We start from the raw sequence: 21016 nt of genomic DNA, 5'->3' as shown, positions 1-21016 counted from the left end.
CAAACATTGTTAAAGCTTTTCTACACCAGCATGTACAAGAATCTGCAACGATGTCAAGATGATACATACATGGCATCATTACGCAAATGGCTCAATTATATAAATTCGTTATGCTCTCAGATGTAACTGTCCTGCCATTACAACATGGGGAGAGGCCCTTGCAATCAGGTAGATAAGAGATTCCCCTTGGGGAAATGATGCAGGAGGGAAGTGCTCCTTTCTCCAGTGTGGTTCCAGGATGAATTAGTGTCCCCCACTGCTTTTTACTCAGATTTCTCAACATTGAAAGAGATGTGGCCAGCTGCAAATCACCTTGTCTGGCTTGACTCCTGGGGCGGGGTGGTGGTGGTGGTGATACAAGCCAGGGCTGCACCATATCAGCCTGCAAGTGGGAATACAATATTTCTTATGGGTTGGCCAGGCCCCAGGTACCTTGTAGGTGGTAAATGAGCAGATCAGGATGAGTGCTATAGTAAATCTTTGCAGCACATTTACTAAATGGAGGGCACTCTGGTCCCCCCTGCCTGCACATCCACACCATTGGGCTAAAAAATCAAATTGGAGAGCTAATCTGGCTACTGCTGAATAAACAAGGCAATTTTCCCTAAGCCCATGGTGGAAGAAATAACCCTCCAGCCTCATTCTCATATTTAAGAGGGGGGAAAGGAGGAGATTATAGCAGGTTGAATGCTGTCAGGGGTTGTATTTCAGCGGCAACGAAAAATGCAGAAATAGAGTGTAAATAACTGCCTCTGGCAGCAATAAGAGCCCATGGGGATATGAAGCGCATGATGAAAATTACCTGAGCGATGGTGGAGTTCAAGAGGCAACTAAGAAGCAGTAAAGAAGATAATAAAGTGGCCAAGGAGAAGCCAAAAACACCTTGTCCTGGTACTGCAAAGGTTAAGTAAAGAGGAAGCTGAAATGGAGGCTTCAGGCAGGCCGAACTGGATGATTTAGCAGAGGAGAAAAGCCCTGACAAATGGGATCAAAGGCTGAGGAAGGGGGTTGGCACAAGGTATTTGAAAATGGGCTTTTAAGAGGAATGAAATAAGCAAACAGAAAAGGCTTGTCAGCCAGCTCCAGTTTACCCTCAGCTGAGCAAAAAACAAAATAACCCCCCTCATCACTACCCAAACACCTGAAAGCAAAAGCAGAAAGGCTTTTTGGTCAAGCAAAAATAATCCAGGAAAAGGAAATTTGGACAAGTGATCTTCATTTCCCCTCCTTTGGTATAGAGACTTCTTATGGTCTTGCTATTGTTCTGTTCACCAAGGACTCAAAACAGTTATGCCAAAGTCTATGCCAGCTTTCTCCAACCTGTTTCAGATGTGCTACAAGTGCAGCTAGCATAGCCAAAGGCCACGTTATCATATGGCATGGAATTAGCCAACCCATCTGGAGGATACCATGTGGTCAAAGACTCATTGATGCAACGCTGATGAGGCAAAATGGTCAAAGTTATTTTTTTAAAAATAAATATAGTGAACCTCTTTCACAATGGCAGCTTTAAACAACCCACTTGACCTGCTTCTTGAATTTACTTATTTTCTGAGCTTGTACAATACACTGAATAATAAATTAATCCAGTGAGCTGGGATGGTAGAACGTAAGGTGATAATTGGCTTACAGTGCAATTGTACCCAGGTCTACTAAGAAGTGCCCCTGAGTTCCTGACAGGCAAGCAAGTATAAGAATGCAGTCTTAAATGATAATGTGGGTGTGAACCAAAGCAAAACTTCACTTTCAATCCTTTGAAAAGGGCCTCAATCTGGATTTATTTGGGATCTGCTTGCTTCAGCTAATTTTGTTTTGGAAAACTAGAAGTTTCTTTTCATGAAAGAAATGGGGAAATCGTCAAATAGCCACATGCTTTTCTTCCCCCCAATTTTTTTGATGGGATTGGACATGACTTGCATAAACAGCAACCTCCTCTGAGTGGAGAACACCTGACAAATTTCAGTAAATACGATAACCTTATTTATTCATTTTTTTTGTTTAAAAAATTCTTTAAACTTTAAAAATATTTCTTAGCAGATTTGGATTAAGATTGCAGGTGTAATTGCCCTTTCTGAAATCTGCAAACTGACAAAATTGCAAGAGCAGCATAAGGGATTTATGTAAGGAAGGGATATTATGGTTCATCATACGCTTGGAAGGCATCATGCTGAAGCATTGCTTCCTTTTAAGTTATGAGACCAAAGCTTTACTCCACTTTAGGCTATTTGCTCTTAAAATCCAATCCACAAGCCCAGTTAAGCTGAAATACTGAAATTCAATTCAAAGGAGACTAACTATTACCAAATGGGCTATGTCTTTAAATGCTTTGACATAGCTGACTTGCAGATTTAGCTGCTAAGTAGCTCTTTTCCTCTGCTCCCCCAACTTGCTCTAAGATGCTCCCATCAATGTCTTTCAGCAGAAAAATAGTCCAAGTGTTAGAGTTTCAAATCAAACAGAAAATAACTGCCTCTTTTCAACTGATATATATTCCTCTCTTTCTCACATCCTTTTCTTCTAAGACCCAAGAGAAATTCAAAGGACCACTAGCAGGAAAGTTGAAAGTCAGTACTCCGTAGAGTACATTTTTCCATGGAATGAGTATGAAGCTTGATAAATATAATGGCTGCAAATATAATTCAAACAAAAATTGGACTGTTCTTAAAAGCAAACAGAAATGTCCATCCAATTTCATCAGTATCTAGACAGGAACAAGAAAGAATTCTAGTCCTGTAGAACAACCTCTACATTACTTTATAATTTAGTTTTGGTGTCAAGGTACTCATATCGTCGTAAAAAAATCAATGAATGGTGACAGGCATCTTATTCAATTCTGTATTCCTTTCCTTTTTTTGGGGGGGATACATATTAGATTAATATTTTTTTTAGATCACTGATTTAGAAATCATTGTGTTACTTTCTTCCTCTAGTAATACAATAATATGATTTGCTGATTAATTCTTTCTCCCTCTCCATCACCAAAAATGATGGAGGATGGTGATTCTTTGTGAATAATGACATATTAAAGTTGAGTGATTTCTCACCCATCCTTCCCATTTTTTTTTAAAAAAGGAAATACTTTAACAGAGTGTGTGTGTGTGTGTGTGTGTGTATCTTTCTAAGGAACTAATGAAAAGTAAAAGTACCCTCTCCCCAAATGAAAAATGATATTGTAGATCTTGCAATTGTGATCTGCAATGCTTGCAGCATGTTTTTGCCTCCTGGCCCCCAAACAATGTGGCATATACTTGCAGGAACTTCAAGCTTACAGAAAAGCTTGAAGAAAAAGTTACAGGACTGGAGCCATAAGCGACCACATTTTGGTTCATAAGACATGAGGAAGATTTAAGAAATGAAAGTAAGGAGATTCTGCAACAGGACCTGACAGAAGAAGGAATGCTCCACCAGAGAGCAAAGAACAAGCCAAGGAGTGACAAACAGAAGCAAGAGCCAGAAAAGGTATCACAGGAACTGAGAAACAACTTTCAACCTCCCACAGAAAGACAACAAGGATGATCAGAGGACTACAAATTCAGATCTATGAAGTCTATGAAAACAGACTGAAAGAAGAGGGAATGTTTAGTTTTGAAAAGAGAAGTGGTGGGTGGATGGGTATCACAGCACTCTTTGAATACTTGCAGAAGAAGGTCAAAACTGTCTCTATCATCCAAGAGTACAGGATATGGAGTGATGGATTTCAGTTACAGGAAGACCCATTTTGAATGAAAGTTAGGAAAAATAATAGGAGGTTGCAAGTGGAATTATCTATCCAGAAAGGTGATGGGCTTCCTGCTACTAGATGTGCTCAAGCAGAGCCTAGACAGCCATCTGTCTGGAACATTTTAGGTTCTTTGATGGCCTAAACTCTAAGATTCTATGGCAGGCCATGCCTGCTATGACAACCATTTTGGAAATATGCAAGTCTCCCACAGTGGGCATTTTATATGTGCACCCATCACAAACTCTGAAAATTCTAAAGATGGCCCGGCCCTCAAAAACTTTCCTACCCCTAATTTATAATTAACTTTCTGTTCTGGCCTCCAGATATAGAGAGATATAAACAGTCACAAAATGTAGTATATCTGCTACTCTTTTTTCCCCAATCTCTTGCAAAGATATTCACATGTTATTTTTCTTATATTTTATTTATTACAGATGTCCTGCAATGAACTCACATTGATCCTTCTCCCATTTGATGGACATATTAAAATAGAAGGCATAAGCCAGGAAAAAATGTTTTTGTGGGTTTTTAAAATAGTTTTACTAATAGTTATTTTTCATAGTTTGCTGCATTTTTCTTGCTGTTTTAGTATTAGCCATCTTGAGGGTTTCTACAAAAATAGAAAAACAGGATAGACATATATACAACAAATAAATATCACTATCATTACCAGCCTGCAGTTGCACCCAGACATTTTAGTTGCATTTTTATCTTTATTTATGGATTTAGGTATATAGCCATGACTAAAATAGAGTTTCACAACACATTTCTTGCTTTCGTTGAAATCTTTAACATGTGAGGGGAAAATTATTAATAGTTTATTATATGTTTTAATGAAGGTTTGAATGCATTCAGTAAGGCCAAGATAACCGATATGTAACCTGCGGGGGCTTTTACAAGAAAGAAGAGGAACTTACAAAATGAAGGAAATTACAAATATGTTGTTGAGAACAAAGGTGCCAAGAACAGGGCACAGACGACACGTGTCGACATCAGTTCAGGGAATGATCTGATCATCATAATGTGGTCTGTGGTTTAACGGAATAAAAAGGATGGCATCTAGGTAAATGGTACCTCTTGAACGAGCTGTCAGTTTGACGGCTCGGACAAGCAGGTTGGCATTGCAATGTGTAAGTACCTTGTGCTTGTGTGTTTTAATTGCATTTTAATTACATTTTACTCGCTGAATTTTTCTTGCTGAATTTATTTTCAATAAAGTTTTAAAGTTTTAGTAGCACTTGGAACTTTGAAGTGACTTGTTTCATGGTGTGTCTGCCTCCCGTGTTTTAACATGGATTTTTCCCTGACAAACATTTATGGGGGACATTGAACCAGGCTGGATTCACACAAGTAAGTCAATAGCTGCACTCCTACTTCTCAATATTTTGAATCACAAACTGTCCCCTTTTTAGCCTAGTATAATATGGCATGACATCTTCAACCTGGTCATTCAGGAACAGGTCTCAAATAATTCAAATTAATTCCTAATTGATTTAGGGTTTCTTACCATAACTTGGCCAGCTAGTGCTGTGCAAGTTTGGAAGAGAGATTTAATGTAGGATAAACCTCTTCTAACCACCTTAACAGACACTACTCATTCCAATTCATTCTTTCTTTTTTCCTTTAAAAAACACTCATTACGGATGTATCCATGGGTGAAATGGGCACAGAAAGGGGGCCAGGGAGTGATAGGACTCCCTCCAAGCCATCTATGCTGGTGCTTCTCCTGATTAGGCCACAACAGATTTTTACATTATTTATTGTTTAAACTGTCAGGGAAAAAAAATACTCCACTTGTCAGCTTCCACAAAGAAGTCTGGGTTGCTGGCAGAAATGACTGTTGCTTATATAAATGGGGTAGGTTCAGGTTCCATTGATTGGGTAAGATGTTCAACTGGAAGTAACAGCAGACTGAGGCAAGGGTCTCAGGGAAACTTAATCTTATTCTCACCGTTAATTTGGTGCCTCTAATAAAATCCATTATTGGTAAGATCTTTTTTCCAATGGTCTCCAGATGTCTCTCTGCCTCATCTTTTGTGATAGGGCTGAAAGGAGCTTTGTGCTCTGGTGAGAATGCAAAAGAAGATACACCAGTTCTCAGATGGTCACAGATAAACAGTTTAATATCTAATTGGTCTCTTACCATAAGAAGAAGAATGTTGCTCCCACCAAAGGAAAGTGGCTTCGAACACATTAGATCAGTGTTTCTCATCCTTGGCAAGTTTAAGACATGTGGAATTCTGGGAGTTGAAGTCCACACATCTTAAAGTTGCCAAGGTTGAGAAACACTACACTACATCATGAAGGCAGAAGAAAGAGGTGGAAGAATTTGAATCTTGATCCCACTTTATCTGAACTGGGCTGTTGGGTATTTGATATCAATTATTCTGCTTGTAAATAAATTAATCCAATAAACATGATCCTACTCAAACCTGCCCATACATTTATATGGTTATATCATGGGGACAGGAAAGTTAAAGAAGTAGTAATTTTTTTTTTCAAAACTTCAAAATATGTGTGTGTGTGTGTGTGTGTGTGTGTGTGCACCCATGCATGTGTTTTGCTGCTTTGGAAAGATGTGCAAAATTCTGTGTCAGCAAAAGTTGACCTGCTCAAATCTTCTTCAGCAAATTATTTTTCCTAATTTTGGAGAAGCGCATAAGGGGAACCTGTAAGCCTACATGAAATTGATGGTGATCTAGCCTTAAGGCAGTGTTTCTCAATCTTAGCAATGTGATTTCAACTCCCAGAATTCCCCAGCACGAAATTCTGGGAGTTGAAGTCTACACATCTTAAAGTTGCTGAGATTGAGAAACACTGCTTTAAGTAGAAATCAGAGAGAGAGGGAGGGAGACAGACAGACAGACAGACAGACAGACAGAGAAAAACACATTCACCACCTGAAAATGTTGGCAGTTTTCTACAAGACATTTTTTCTAAAAATTTTCCAACTTCTTTGTTCTTCAGTCCCAGTGTCAGCAAATAAGACTGAGGAGAAGGACAAGACCAATCAGCTGTTTGTGGCAAACTGTGTAATCCATGAGGGTCTGAAATATAAGAAAAGAAAAGGAGAACATCTACTACTGTGAGACAGCCAGTGACATTTGTTATTTCAATTTCCAAAATTTCCAAAAGAATTTAAACATCAGAACTTACTCATATGCAAGCATCACAGAAGACAAATATTGTAATAAATCAAATTATTTTTCTTTAAAGGAAGGAGTAAGGAATTTTATTTTCCAGCACAAAAAATAAAAATCCTTTCTCTGCTTGGTCTGAAAAATTCTCAGCTGCCTCCTCCTCCTCCTCCTCCTCCTCCTCCTCCTCCTTTGGATGTAGTCTTCAGATGGCTGCACTAGAGTTGGCTGAGTATTATGTAATCTACATATCCTTCCTTCTATGAATATTCAACAGTCCTTATATTCATCCAGCGGCAGCTTTCCTTGCTTTGTGGGGCCTATAAGGAAATAACTTGTAGAGAAACCTAGGAAAATCCTCCTTTTTTGCAAGAGATTTTTTTTTTAAATGTTGTGGGCTACATTCCACTACTGGGGTGGATTGGGGGAAACGTCTTGTAGGCTGCAAACAAGAAGTGAGCAGAAACTGGCTGGGGTTCCGTGAAGCCAAAAGTCAGCAGAGCCAGAGCTGATGATGGACCACTGTTTTCTTCGACAGCCCCCTCAACCTGTTTATCCTATGTGTGGCCACCTGCTGTAAGACACAGCAGTTAAGATTAAGAAAAAAAGTTCCATGCACACTTTTCTTCCCCTAAGTTGTTTAGCAGTGATGCAGCCCTGTAGGCTATTCTTGGTTCAAAAGCTAAGATTCTGCTGCCCTAGCTGGAATGGGAAGTATTGAGTGCCTTGTAATGTCTCTCCTTGGAAGTGGTTACAGATAGGCATCTTGAGATGGGGACCCTTCAGTACTAGAAAGGGGAAGATTGTGCCTTAGGTGTTTGGGGACATTTCTTAAATGTGACTGTGTATAATCTGCAAATTATAGGATGAATGGAAGCTCTTGCAGAATTTTCTCCCCAAAATGAGCAGGCCTAAACTAGCAGAAAAGTATAGGGTTTGTTTGGATTCTAGATTTTGATGTGAGAGAGGAATCAGCAGGACTGCTTTAACAATCTACGTGTAGCATCTTTCAGCTCCAATAAGTTATAAAATAAAGTACTTACTTACATGCATTCTGTAACCACATAGCAAGGCCTTGTGATAGCTTGGGATAGCTGTCCTCCATCTTCCAAGGTTACAGTTCTACCCTGTCTCTCTCATCCACCCATCTCTGCTCACTGCTTTGTCTAGCTCCTTTCTTAGGGCCTATTTGGAAAGCTTTTTTTTCATGGCAGCCTGCCATTTCTAGGAATATCCTCCTTTTTTTTTTTTTGCTTTCAAGGCTGTCTGAAGTTAAGGAGAGGTTGGCACCTTCCATACCCAAATTAGATTAGCAGTTGAATCTTCCTTCAGCAGTGGCAATAGTACAACCTCTTCCATCTATCTAGAACAGCATAGTTTAGAGGATTTGGCAGGAGTGTCCACAGAGTATGGTCAGAAAAGTCAAAATGGTGGCCATGATGATGTGATCAAATCTCTGCCTTATATTCTAATACCACGTCCACCAACCCCCTTTCTCTGTTCCCCATCTTCAACATCTGCTGTCAGACTCTACCTAATAATAAGGCTGACAAATTATTTATTTGGGTTAGTTTTCTCTCTAAGCTATTATGCAAAATAAGATAGAAAGGGAAGTTATGAGTTTTAATAATATCCATCAATGGTAGCATGCTTAATTTTGCCAGGACTGTGCCATGTTGTCACCTGTATATATGTATTCCACATAGTCAGGGTGCTTTTTGATAAAAACTTCCTTTAGCTTGTCTGTGTTTTCAACCTTTATTTTTATGGCAAATGGAGTGTACATCACTGAAAAATATTCTGCCCTTGTGATAGCTTCTTCAATCATAGCCTAAAAAAAGAAAAAGGAAGGAAGGGAGAAAAAGAGATATGATACAGCCTATTTTTTAAAAACTTGAGCTACTATTAAAAAAATACAAAAACAAAAGAGGAAAAATGAAAAATAATTACCTTCATGGATGATATTTTCCCCTTTAATAATTGCACAATCATGCAAAGATAACATATTTGGGGATTGAATATTAATTAGAGAAAAATTAAATGAGTTACAGAATGCATTGTCTGTGTCACCCTGAGAGAATAAATTTTAATGTCGAAAAAGAACATTTGTAAACATTTCCCATTGCAGCAGGTCTATGCCTTTGGTGGGAAGAAGACAGACATTAGTGAATTATCTCAAAGATAATAAGAAAATGAATTTTACCTTCTCCCAAGGTCATATCCATATCATTCAAGATTTTGTTCAAAGCTAGGGAAATTGATTGAACTTTTATCTTATTTTAAATGTGGGCTATTCAGAGATGAAGTAGCACATGCAGAATATAATGAAGGAATAAACAATTTGTGATCCACATTCTACTAATTTTAGAGGAGTCACCCACTCCCATAGGGAAAGGGCTCAGAGAAAAACAGACTGGAGCAACAATTTTGTTAGATTTCAGTTATTCATGACTGGAACTCCCACCCATTCAGTAACTTGCTTTGCTTTCTTTTTCTTAATATAATTTTATTAAGATTTTAATAAAATTTAATAATTTAATTTCTCTAAGAGAGGAGGATGGAAAGAAAGAATAAAAAGTGCAAAAAAGAAAAAAAAGAGTAAAAAGGAAAGAGAGAATAAAGAAAAAGAAAAGAAATATATAAAGAAGTGACTTCCAACAACAAGTGTAAACAAATTTAATAACTCTCCACCCCCTATAAAGTTAAACAGATATCTCTTCTTCCCATATCCCATCCCTTATCTATAAGCAAATCCATAAAAGATCAGTCCTGGTGTCAGCAAGAAGTCCATAAAGGGTTGCCAGAACATTGAGGGGGTGGAGGAGGTCTTTTTTCAAACTTGATCAAATAAACCAACTCTAGATTCTTTCCTTTTGTTTCTAACACTCTTGATCTTTAATTCAGTCAAATATTGTTGTAGGATCTGATTTCTCTTCAGTTCTTTATCTCATCACACAGATTTCTTCAAGGCTTTAACAAGTCCCTTTTGTAGATCCAGTAAAAAAGCATTTTCCAGGTCATTTTCTTAGTTTATCATTTGTATTTCCCTTTTAATTTTACAACTTCAGCCAGTTTCTTTTGTATATCCGGTAAAAAAGTGTCCTTTTCCAAGTCATTCTCTTGGCCTGTCATTAGTAGTTCCACATTCAGTACTTTCTGTCTTATCAGATAAAATTTGTTGCACATTTGTCATTCCTTCATTAACATCTTTCAGACATAGTCTATCCCTAGAAGCAGACATCATTACTGACAGTGTTGATATTGAAGTTACTAATTTCTGGTTCCATTCTTCAAAGATCTCCTTTATATTTCTGATGTTATAACATTTTGTATCATTCTGTAAGTCCCAGTAACAGTTGACATCAGGGTTGTTTTTTCTTCTTCTTCTGCTTAACATCTTTAGTCCCCTCTAGTCGAGTTTCTAAAATCACATCTTTTGTTATGACTTGCAGTTGCCAGGATAAGCAAAATAAGTCTGTTTCCCATAAGAAGTTGTTTATTTTTTATAGTTAATTCCCAAATCTTATAGTAAAAGTCAATATTCCAAATTTATCTGGATCCTCAATCCATTTATAATTTTTTTAGATCAAAATCTGATTTAGCCTTTTGCTGTTTGGTTCAAATTATTTAAGTTCTTAAGCTTGTAATTAATTTTTCTTTTGTTCAGAGTTGGAAATAAACTCACCTGATGAAGACTTTTCAAACCTGTCCCCTGGAAGCCCACTTGCTTTGCAAATTTTTAGAAGAAAGGCATGGGGAACTTGCTTGCAACTAAGAGCTTCCCTTTAATTTTGTTGATCCCTCAGTGCTGCAGTCCAAGGCAGTCATGACATCAGTGGGGGCTTTTTCAGTAGGGGAAGGGGCTAAAGGTAAAATGGGTATCTTGATGGATTGTTTGCCTTTTATTAAGATAAAGAAGAGAAGTTGTTTTGGACCTTAAGTCTTTATTTAATTTATTTATTTAAAAGATTTCTATGGCCATCCATCTTAAAATGCAGCTCTTGACTCCTGGTGACTAAATGGGTGGGCCCATACACTTTTCTTGGCAACTTTTTCACAAGTGGCTTTATCATGGCGACCTCACTCTCGGAGGAGGGGATTGACAATGAGCAGCCAGTTCCAGAGTTGCCGGACGAACGGCTGCCTGAGGAGCTGCAGGCAGAGGAGATGGGGTTGTCTGGTAACCAGCAGGCACAGCTACCACCAGTTTCTGAAGATGAGCTGCCACCTGCTTCCAGTGCAAGGGTTCATCGTGTGGAGAGGAGAGTAGAGCAGAGCAAAGATGCTCTGCAAGGCTCCTCGCAAGAAAGGAGCCTCATCCTTCCAAATGAGCAACACCGGGCTGCTTCTATTTAAGAAGAGCAGTGAACTCAAACCTCTCCATTGGCAACAACCATTCATTTACTCAGACTCTGTGTGCCTTGACTCCTCACTTGGAACCTCGTGACTTTGACTCTGGTCCTGGACTGGCTAATGAACCTTCTACAATGTTTGGACCCTTGGACTTCACTTGACCACTCTTGTGCCTACTGTTTTGGATTTGGAACTCTCTCAAGGCAAGCTTGCTGGACTTTTGGGGACTTGCTTTCTCTACTGGGTGTGTGTGCATTTGCACTCACATTTCCTTTGTTTGTTTACTCCACAAAACTTATCAGTAAAATTTGCAATCACCGCTCTGTGTGCTTGTGTCTGGTCTGCTTGTGTCTCTGGTATGCTTGGCCTGGGACAGGACAGGCATACCAGTTCCTTTGTCAAGGATATTTTTCAACTTCCCAGTCTAGGGTTGGGCAGCCTGAAGTAACTCAGTTAGTTTTGCGCTTAAGGGAGGACTAGAACAGTTTTCCCTATTTCTGGTCAAGTGTCTTTAAGCACTATACCAAACTGACTCTCAATCTTCTCATCCTCTTATTTCGGATGATGGTGGGAATCGCTACCTAGAATTGGGCAAAACAGGAAATGTGGAAATATCGATTGGGTTAAATCATAGGTGTGCAACATCCTTCAGTCAGGGACTATGTATCTTTTTCTTCGGAGACTGTGGGAGGCATGGTGGTGATGTGGTGATATTCCTAGAGGAGGTTAACATACCTATTTAAAGGCTTTCTTACAAAATAGATAACTAAATAAATAAGCAAGCAAACAAATAATAATAGCACTGTTTCTCCTCAAATGTTGACAGTTTACCATGGTGGGGGAAGGGAATTCTAAATGCTGATAGATGGCCTGGAGGGCCTCAGAGTACAGCCATCCCTGTACTAAACTACAGATTGCTTTGATCTTAGTTTATCAATCAGGCCACAGTGGCCTGGTTCACACATAACCATTACCATAAATCATAAACCCATATGTGAACCCAATCTTTGTGGCTTATTCAGCAAATCATGGTTATGTCAGCCACGTCTTGCCATAATGTATAAGCTTAGCCCTCGCCTTATAAAGTGGCTCATATCAGTTAGCAACCTATCTTGTGACACATTGACTGAATCCAAACTTAGAATGTATGCATGTTTGTCTTTCACTTTTCAATATTTGGTTTTTTCTAATGACATGTCACAATTCTTGAAGATATAGGTCCGATACATCTCACTTGATGGACCATTTTTCATAAAGATTGCCGTTCGTGAGGCAAACTGACAAAGGCAAAGAAGGAAAGGCAAAGATTTTCCACATAGAAAAAAAAAATCTCAGTGTGGAACTGAAAAATTACCGCATTCAGTTTGACTGGCAGATGGACAGTCAGTATTTTGAGGCTCAAGGTCACTCCTTGGTGAGGTAAAATTGCTCATAAAATTACGTGCAAATCTAAGCAATGTTTCCAAAAGCCGAAACAATTGTGTCTGCTTGCCTGGAATGGGAAGGCAGAGGAAATTCAAAATTTATCTTTTCTTTCAGAATGGCCATAAATGGGTATTTTGGTTAACATTATGCCACTTCACTAAATATTGATTCTGATAAAAAAACAACTATTTGATCAGTTTGCCTTAATGGCACACACCCAGAAATAAAATGCACTAAGATGCCATTGTAAAGCAGAAGCTCTGCCATGCCAGCCATTTAATAATAGAAGCCATAGAAAACATGGCTTTATGTCTATCTGCTAACAGCAAAGATATATATTAAATTCATGGATATATTAAAGGAATTCACAATTGGCCGAACAGAGTCAGGCAGTTACCTCAGGCAGCAGACATTGGGAGAAAGCAACGAAGTACAGCAGTAGAAAGCTATGTGTCAAGGGGCCTGCCCTGGACTTGCTTATTTAGACATTGTCATTTAGAGAGAGAAAAATCAACTATCGGGTCACTCAGCTTTTGGATGAGGAACAGAAGAAATGCTTCCTTGTTTTCTTGCCTGAGACAAGAAAATATTGTATATCAGTTCTGAGAGGACTTCTGAGCCCTGCTTAGACGTAGTGGTGCAACTACAGTTTGGATCCCAGGTTCAGAGCTCTGAAGGTCCTCTGAAGTGTCTGCCTAAGGAAGGTCAGATAACAAGAGCAACAACCAACTAATAGGCCAGACATCAGCATTTGGGCAAATGTGAGCATCCTATGGGCTCACCAGATCTTCCTTTCTTGTCATCCTAATAGATAAATACAAAGAGAGAGAGAGAGGAACAGTTGGGGTAAGCACATCTGTGCTAAAAATGGCTCGTTTAATTATTTTAATCTTATGTGGATTTCCTAAGTTAAAATATTACTTATTAGGCCTATGTGGATCAACGAGGCTCTATCTTAATAAAGGGTTTTAGCTTGAAGAGGTGTGGCAATCTTCCTGAATACAAATAAAGCCTTTGTGGAGGTACTTTGCTCTGGTTTGATTTCCTCAAGGAGGCACTTTGTTTTGATGTCAGGGGCTCTTGTTTGTCTGCTGCTTTGCCATTTAGAAGGGGATGAGAGCCATTAGGTGGTGGCAAAGAGATTCAGAAACAACAATGGCCACAAGGCCAGAACACACATCCTGGCATTTGGCTGAGAGACAGGCAAACTGGATTCCCCAGAGAAGGAATACAAAAAAAGTCAGGTAAGGTGGTGGATTTAAGCAAAAAGAAGCAAAAAATGAAAGAACTGAATAGACGGGCAGATGGAGGGAGAGAAAGGAATACTTGCGAGAAGACAGACTCAAATAGAAGAATGAAGAGACCCAATTCCTTGTCTAAGCTCGAGTTTGAGGCTTTGAAGACTCCATTGGGTCTTGTTTTTTATATATATATATAAAAATAGAACTCTGTGGAATAATGCTTTCTAGAAATCCAGTCACACCATTTCTGTTCCCACTCCCTTGGGTTCCCCTCACTCAACAGTTATGAGGAATATTCCATGGTCATAGAAACACTGTAAATGCTAAACTTGCTGTATGAAATCAGAATTCCAGTTCATATATCTGGAAAATATTTTCAGAAAACAAATTCTTTGTTCAGAAAATGTCTATGGGGTTCTTTGATTCCAAGAATATCTTTACAGAATATACAATTACCAATTAATGAGGGAGGATTTGGTTTTCCAAGTCTGGAGCTATATCATCGTGCTTACCTATGGTCAAGTATTAAACACTGGAAGCCAACAACTGATGTTAATTTTCCAATTTGGGCAACTTTGGAATATACATATATAGCACCTTTGATTGGATGGACAACATTAGAATCTAGTACAATAAAACTCTAGTATCTCTGGAAAAAATTACATCAGTTAGAAAGTTATGGAATGTAATGTCTAATAAAAAAAAGATTTGACTCTTTTGCCCCTGCTAAATTTACTTTATGGGGAAACCCAACTTTAAAGATTGGGAAAAAGATGGTGATATGGAAAAATTGGATGAAAGCAGGGATATTGACTTTGGACCAACTGATAATGAAGATGAATTTTTAACACACACTGTGTTAAGAGATAAACATCATCTATCAGATGCATTTTTTTTTGTGTTAGGTGGGCAACTTTTCTCCTGCTTAGGTTTAAAGAGTTGAAAGAGTTGAATTATATCCATGGTTTTGATATCATCTTCTATTTATTATCTTATCATCTTCTCTTCTTGTTATGCATTTAGAATGCTTTCATGGAAATTAAGGTTATTAATAGTCACTAGTCATGATGGATATGTATTATTCTCAGTATTAGGACTAATACATCTGTTAGTACCAATTGGCAAGGAATATGAATAGAAGGATACAATCGCTGCTTATATAATTCCCAAAGGTTGTAAGTTCATCCCTCCAAGAAAAATATGGTGGAGTAGAGAGGTCTTAATTTTGGAATGGTATATGTTGAATATCCTTGTTAAAACCTCTTTTTTCTTATTTACTAAGGAGATAAAATGTGTTTTTCTCCATTTCCCATTCAATAGGAATTAATCTATTAATAAAACATACACTGTCGACAGTTGAAAACATCTATTTCATCTGCCATGCTTTGCCAGTAATGACCACATCATGTGGTAGCTTATTATTTAGCTTCTTAAATGTATTTATTAACTTAATACAGTGGTAATGTTTCGGTGCATAGTAGAGTTCTTCTAAAAGTGGCCTTTCAGGAGAGCTAAAAATTATGAGTTCTTTTAAGCTGCATAAGGCAAAAGAACGAAGGCTTAAGAGAGATTTATTCTAAAGTTCAGGAAGTGTTAGATGCTACAACACACAATAAGTGAATTATTTGGCAGGAAAGAAAATCTAGATTTAGTGTCACTTTGAGAGATGTGTACATGGAAGCTGCTTTTCTGTGTGGTTTCAATCAACATCTCAGGAACGGTTGGCGCACTTTGTCTGTGGATATCAATCCAAATGAGTATAAGCATTGTGATCTGCATTCAGATATGAGGCATCTGATGTAACCTCCATACACATGTCTTAGGGCTTTTTCAGATCACTTTTTCATTAAAGTGCTATTCACTAGTCCTTGAGCCAGCAGAAGAGAATGCTGGAGTAATCCTGGCCCCATGGCCAATCCTTATTCTATCAAATGATGAAGCTGGTGAATGGTGCTGTCCTTACTGATTTAAACCCAAGCCAAGTTAAGGAAAATGATCAGTGGATGCCCATGGCTTCATTTTGTCTCTCACCAAATATCACTGCCAGTGGGAAAAATATCTAGCAATCACTCTTCTTAACGTATGGGGACAAACAATTGTTGAATGGTTATTGGAAGGGCAGACTTAGCCACTGGTCAAGCTGCCCAACTAACATGTGGCAAGTACTAAAGGGGGTGTGGGGTAAATTGAGAGGGAGCTCTGCCGATGTCATGCTTGGCACAATCCTTCCTCCATGCCTATGACCTCACAGTTGAGCTATTTCTGAACTGGGGTTTAGCACTCTTCTGAGAGACTGCTGATCTCACATTCAACAGTAGTCTAGCTGAAACATCATAGTCATGGAGGGAATTGTGGCCTGAAGTGGAAGAGAGCAATTGAACAATGAACAAACTTCATCCTCAACTACTGTAATAGTTCAAGGGAGTGTCAGCAATGGCAGTGAGTGACCAAGATGTCCAGTTCTGATCTTGTGGCTGGCAGCAGATGAAAGTAAGAGGTGGATGACCTTAGAGAAAATACATTTGTGATAATCCTGGGTGTAATAGCAACAACCCAGGTTTGTTAAAGCTGGAATGGAGTAGGCAAAATGGTGTTTTTCCCCACATCAAGGATGACATATTTATAATTCATAATTTTGTAATTTGTAATAAGTAACTGTGGTGTATTGTACAAAAAGCCATGGGAACTGCAGGTGTATGACAGTGATTTCAGCAACATTGACATTGCAGGAATTTTCACAAATAATACAAGTAATGAAAACTGTAAAATACATGGCCACATGAAATACTTGGCAAACCTAGATAGCATATTAAAAAGCAGAGATGTCACCTTGCCGACAAAGATCCGCATAGTCAAAGCTATGGTTTTTCCAGTAGTAATGTATGGCTGTGAGAGCTGGACCATAAAGAAGGCTGAGCGCCGAAGAATTGATTCCTTTGAATTGTGGTGCTGGAGAAGACTCTTAAGAGTCCCCTGGACTGCTAGGAGGTCAAACCAGTCAATCCAAAAGGAAATCAACCCTGATTGCTCATTGGAAGGATTGATACTGAAGCTCAAGCTCAGATACTTTGGCCACCTAATGCGAAGAGAGGACTCTTTGGAAAAGACCCTGATGCTGGGAAAGATTGAAGGGAAAAGGAGAAGAGGACGGCAGAGTATGAGATGGTTAGATAGCATCACTGAAGCAATGAGCATGAAACTGAGCAAACTCAGGGAGGCAGTGAAGGACAGGAAGGCCTGGTGCAATATGGTTCATGGGGTCACGAAGAGTCGGACATGACTTAACGACTGAACAACAATAATGAAATACTTTCTTAGCAGAAACAGCCGAAAACGTGTAAGGCACCCTTTGACGAAAGAACTAGCCACACACAGCTGGCAGAACATGGCTCTTATTCCCTGTTTAAACTCAGCTTCTGTGCAGCACAGGACCGATCTTCTCAGAAGAGAGGATTAGGTTTGTTTTTTTAAAAAAAAATAAGCCTAACACTGTTTCAAAAGAATGTAAAGCCTAAGTTTAAAAGATAGGTCTAGCACTATTTCAAGAGTGCTAAATCTGTTTTTTAAGAAGCCCTCATAAACCTGACAAGTGCTATGTGAGTTCTGCATTACATAGATTGTTGCCTTTGTGGAAGCCAGAAGTCTGGTCAAAATAACCATGTAGGGTAGTTCCCAGCAAGGTGTGAGAAGGGGCATGCCTACAGCAGCCTACAGTGACCAAAAGGATTTGTGCTGATTGTAATTCATGGCCATGTCAGCAATCACATCATTGGTGAAGTGTGCCAAATATATCCATGGAAAACTTGTGTTGGAAGAAGAAGAAAAACACTACTTTAAAATGGAAACACCTAAGTATGACCTTAAGTTGCTTCATCTGTGGGCTGGGGACGAGATGAATGCAACATCAAGAGGACATGGCAGAAGAAACTGGTTAACAAGGCATGTTCATGCCACAGTTAGTCGAAATGAAGAGCAACCCTTTGTTTACGTGGGGATATTAGTTCCATCACAAATGAGATTAGCTTCTGTAATCACAGCTTTAACCTGCTGTGGACTGTTGTGGATAACTATAGATGAGAGGTAGGTAAGATGCTAGCCAAGCCCTTAATACCTGCCAGACTTCCTTTTCCCACCTGAGCATTAAAGGTTCTTTAAATTAAAAATAAACAAATAGAAATTTGGTGTATCGTTAAGGACCAGAATTCCTTTTATTTATCTGCAGCTATGCCTTTGGGTTGCACTGGGATGGTGAAGAGAATTCTATGAAGCTAGTTCATCTTTTGCTAGTTGTCTGGTGGTAGGGCAGTCATTTTCTGAATAGGCACATCAACCATAGCAGCCATACTCCTTACATACTCATAAAATTGCAAGCGTTGCAATATTCCTGTTGTAGACTCATGCCAGCACAATTTGGTTCAGTGCATAGGTCAGACTAAAACTAGTTCCCAGTTCAATCTAGTTCAGTATTTCTCAAACTTGGCAACTTTAAGATGTGTGGACTTCAACTCCCAGAATTCCCCAGCCAGCATGGGAGTTGAAGTCTACAATCTCAAAGTTGCTGAGACATAATGAATTAGATTGACCCTGGGAATTAGTTTTAGCTTGACCTATGCACTGGACCAAACTGGGAGTTGAAATCCATGCATCTTAAAGTTGCCAAGTTTGAGAAACACTGATATAGTTCAATCTGGATAAAAGGTTTGGGAAGAGACTTGGAAAGCAGTCAACTGAACAGATAGTTCTGAAATAGACAAACCAAACATTTGCCTTAGGGACTGACTTCACATAACATATTAAACTTTTAAAACCTGGGTTAACCAAACACAATTGGCCATAATGTAACATAGTATGCCAAAACTTGATGGTGTTGTTCAGAAAATATGGTAAAGTGATAGGTAGGTTCCCCTAATATGTAGAATCACTAACTATCATTTTATCCTAGCCCAGAATGCTGTGTGGATTGAGCCAGTGATTAGCCATTTCACTTACTTCTGAATCCAAAGCAGTGTGGAACCTGCTAACAATAGAGATGGTCTCCAAAACCCACCACTTACTATCCAAAAGGCAACTATTGCATGTGCTTGTCTAGCATATCCAGATTAGACATAGTTGGCCTGGGATCAATGAAATCAATATAGCTGTTTGTGTTTTCCTGCTTTGGAAATAAATGGGCAAGACATCCAGTTAGCAAACAATGGGACACTCTCAGCACCCAAGGAGCAGAAGGTAGAAGGAGTCTGTGCCATTCTTTGAAAAGAAGTATGATGCCAAGCAGTTACACATTGCTGCCAATGTTCTGCAGAAAAGGTTTCTTATGGCTCTGATTCTTCCCCTCCTCCAAGACAAAAGGACAAGAAGCTTTCATCAAACAAACCCTGTGTAAATAATCCAGACTCACAAAGAGATGATAAGACACATGAACAAAGCTACTGGCTCAGGTCCTGTGTAAATAACCTAGATTTGTAAAGAATTGACAAAACACTTGGATAAGGCTACGGAGAATTACTACCTCTCCCTCCCCACAATCCTGGTTGATGATGGCTTGGGAAAGGAGCTGCTATTTCATTCATTCATGAGAAGATAACATGCGCTATTATCTGATAAACAATCAGAGCTGGCTCCACTTTTGAGGAAGTCTTTGATCATGATGAAGACAATGCTGCTTGACCAAGCCTCTCACCCTGGGAGGGACAGCATAGGAAGTGGCATCTTGCAGATCTGGCTTCCGCTGGATCCATCTGGACCATTTAATCCAAGATTGTCAACATTGGTAGGATGCTGTTTCCCAAGATGTAAGGCAGGAGTTTCCCAGTCTTACTTGGACTGAATCTGGGATTTTTTTATGCAAAAAGGAGCTTCATCGCTATGCTATGGCCCCTCTCAGCAGAAGGTTGGTTGATCTAGAACAGCTATCATGTATCCTTGACCGAAGATCGGTACACTCCTTCTATCTGGGATGGTCATCCTCTTCCACTGAGTGTGCAGCTTTGGGAGGGACGCACATGGAGTGGTGAGGGAGGAAGGGGACACCCGCCTAGCTAGCCAGATCAGCCAAATCAACCCTGGCAATCAGTAGGATGACTGATGTCGCAACTAGATTGCCCTCACATCCGATCTAGAGCGGTGTTTCTCAACTTTGATAATTTTAAGATGTGTGGACTTCAACTCCCAGAATTCAAGGTAAAAGAATTCAAGTTGACAAGGCTAAGAAGCACTGATCTAGAGACAGAAAGGTGCAGGAAACAGCTGGCTGAAAGAAGTAAGTGGGCAAGAAGTTGGCTCTACATATGCAACAGAAAACACATGTGTGCAAGGAGAAGGAAGTGTCTTTCTGAGATAAGCATCTCCCTCTGCCAAATTTGGTTTTTCACTTTTGTGACTTTGTGTTTGCACTATCTCATTAATACATTAGTTGCCAATCCCCCCCCCCCCCAAATCACATAAAAATTCATACAGCTAATCATGGACAATGCTGTGAATGTATAGAATACCCATGTGTTCTTATTATGTTTTTAGAAAGTAATTTCTAATCACACACACACACACACACACACAGAATATATGAGTGTGTACTTTTCCCTGAGTTGTAGATTTTCTGCAAAATGAACAGCACTGCAACATTGGGAGATACGTTGATTCTGATGTGGAAATATACCCTTGTTCAGATAAAATTGGAAAGTATATATGGGGTAAGTTTGCATTAAAGCATGTAGGAAACATGTTTACCCCTTGTCCCTAATTGTCCTAATGCCAGAGCTGAATTAAGATGCCCCTGTCCACCCCATCAGCTTCTATAGGAAGGGAGTAGGTGGCTGGGGAGTTGGCACCATCTTGTCCTTTGTCTCAGAAAACAGAATGTCTTAGATTGATCCTGGTAAGGTATTTTGGTTTGAAGAAAGGAAAAAAACAAAAACAAAAAACAAAAACAGTAAGCAGAAGGCATGGTAGAGAGCGAAGTGTGAATTTATTCACATGCAGCTCGAAGGAATCCAGATTCCAATGGTAGCCAATTGTCCTCTTCTTTCAACCTAAACCAATTTAATGGGGGATATGAGAGAGAAATCAGATTCCTCTGTTGTCAGCCTGTACTTATTTATTTGGGGAAAGACCTGTCAGCAGATGGATCTTTTTATGATGCA

The 21016-nt window shown here is 39.2% G+C and overlaps 1 protein-coding gene across 1 annotated transcript in view; it reads right to left on the bottom strand.

The window, feature by feature from the left end:
• SPATA16 (spermatogenesis associated 16) overlaps nt 1-21016 on the bottom strand; it is a 148188-nt gene that overhangs the window by 34599 nt on the left and 92573 nt on the right. The window contains exons 5-7 of the mRNA XM_088132139.1: nt 8542-8689; nt 6622-6768; nt 5673-5785 (exon numbers count right to left, since the gene is read on the bottom strand). Of these exons, the coding sequence (XP_087988265.1) occupies nt 5673-5785; nt 6622-6768; nt 8542-8689 (408 nt within the window). The remainder of the gene's footprint in view (nt 1-5672; nt 5786-6621; nt 6769-8541; nt 8690-21016) is intronic.

Source organism: Python bivittatus, unplaced genomic scaffold (assembly GCF_059951505.1).
Source record: "Python bivittatus isolate LINGU-HERP-01145 unplaced genomic scaffold, Pbiv_v1 ctg000980_np1212, whole genome shotgun sequence".
Classification (NCBI taxonomy): Eukaryota; Metazoa; Chordata; class Lepidosauria; order Squamata; family Pythonidae; genus Python; species Python bivittatus.
Note: the sequence above shows the minus strand (reverse complement) of the source record. Positions and strands in the feature narration are given on the sequence as shown.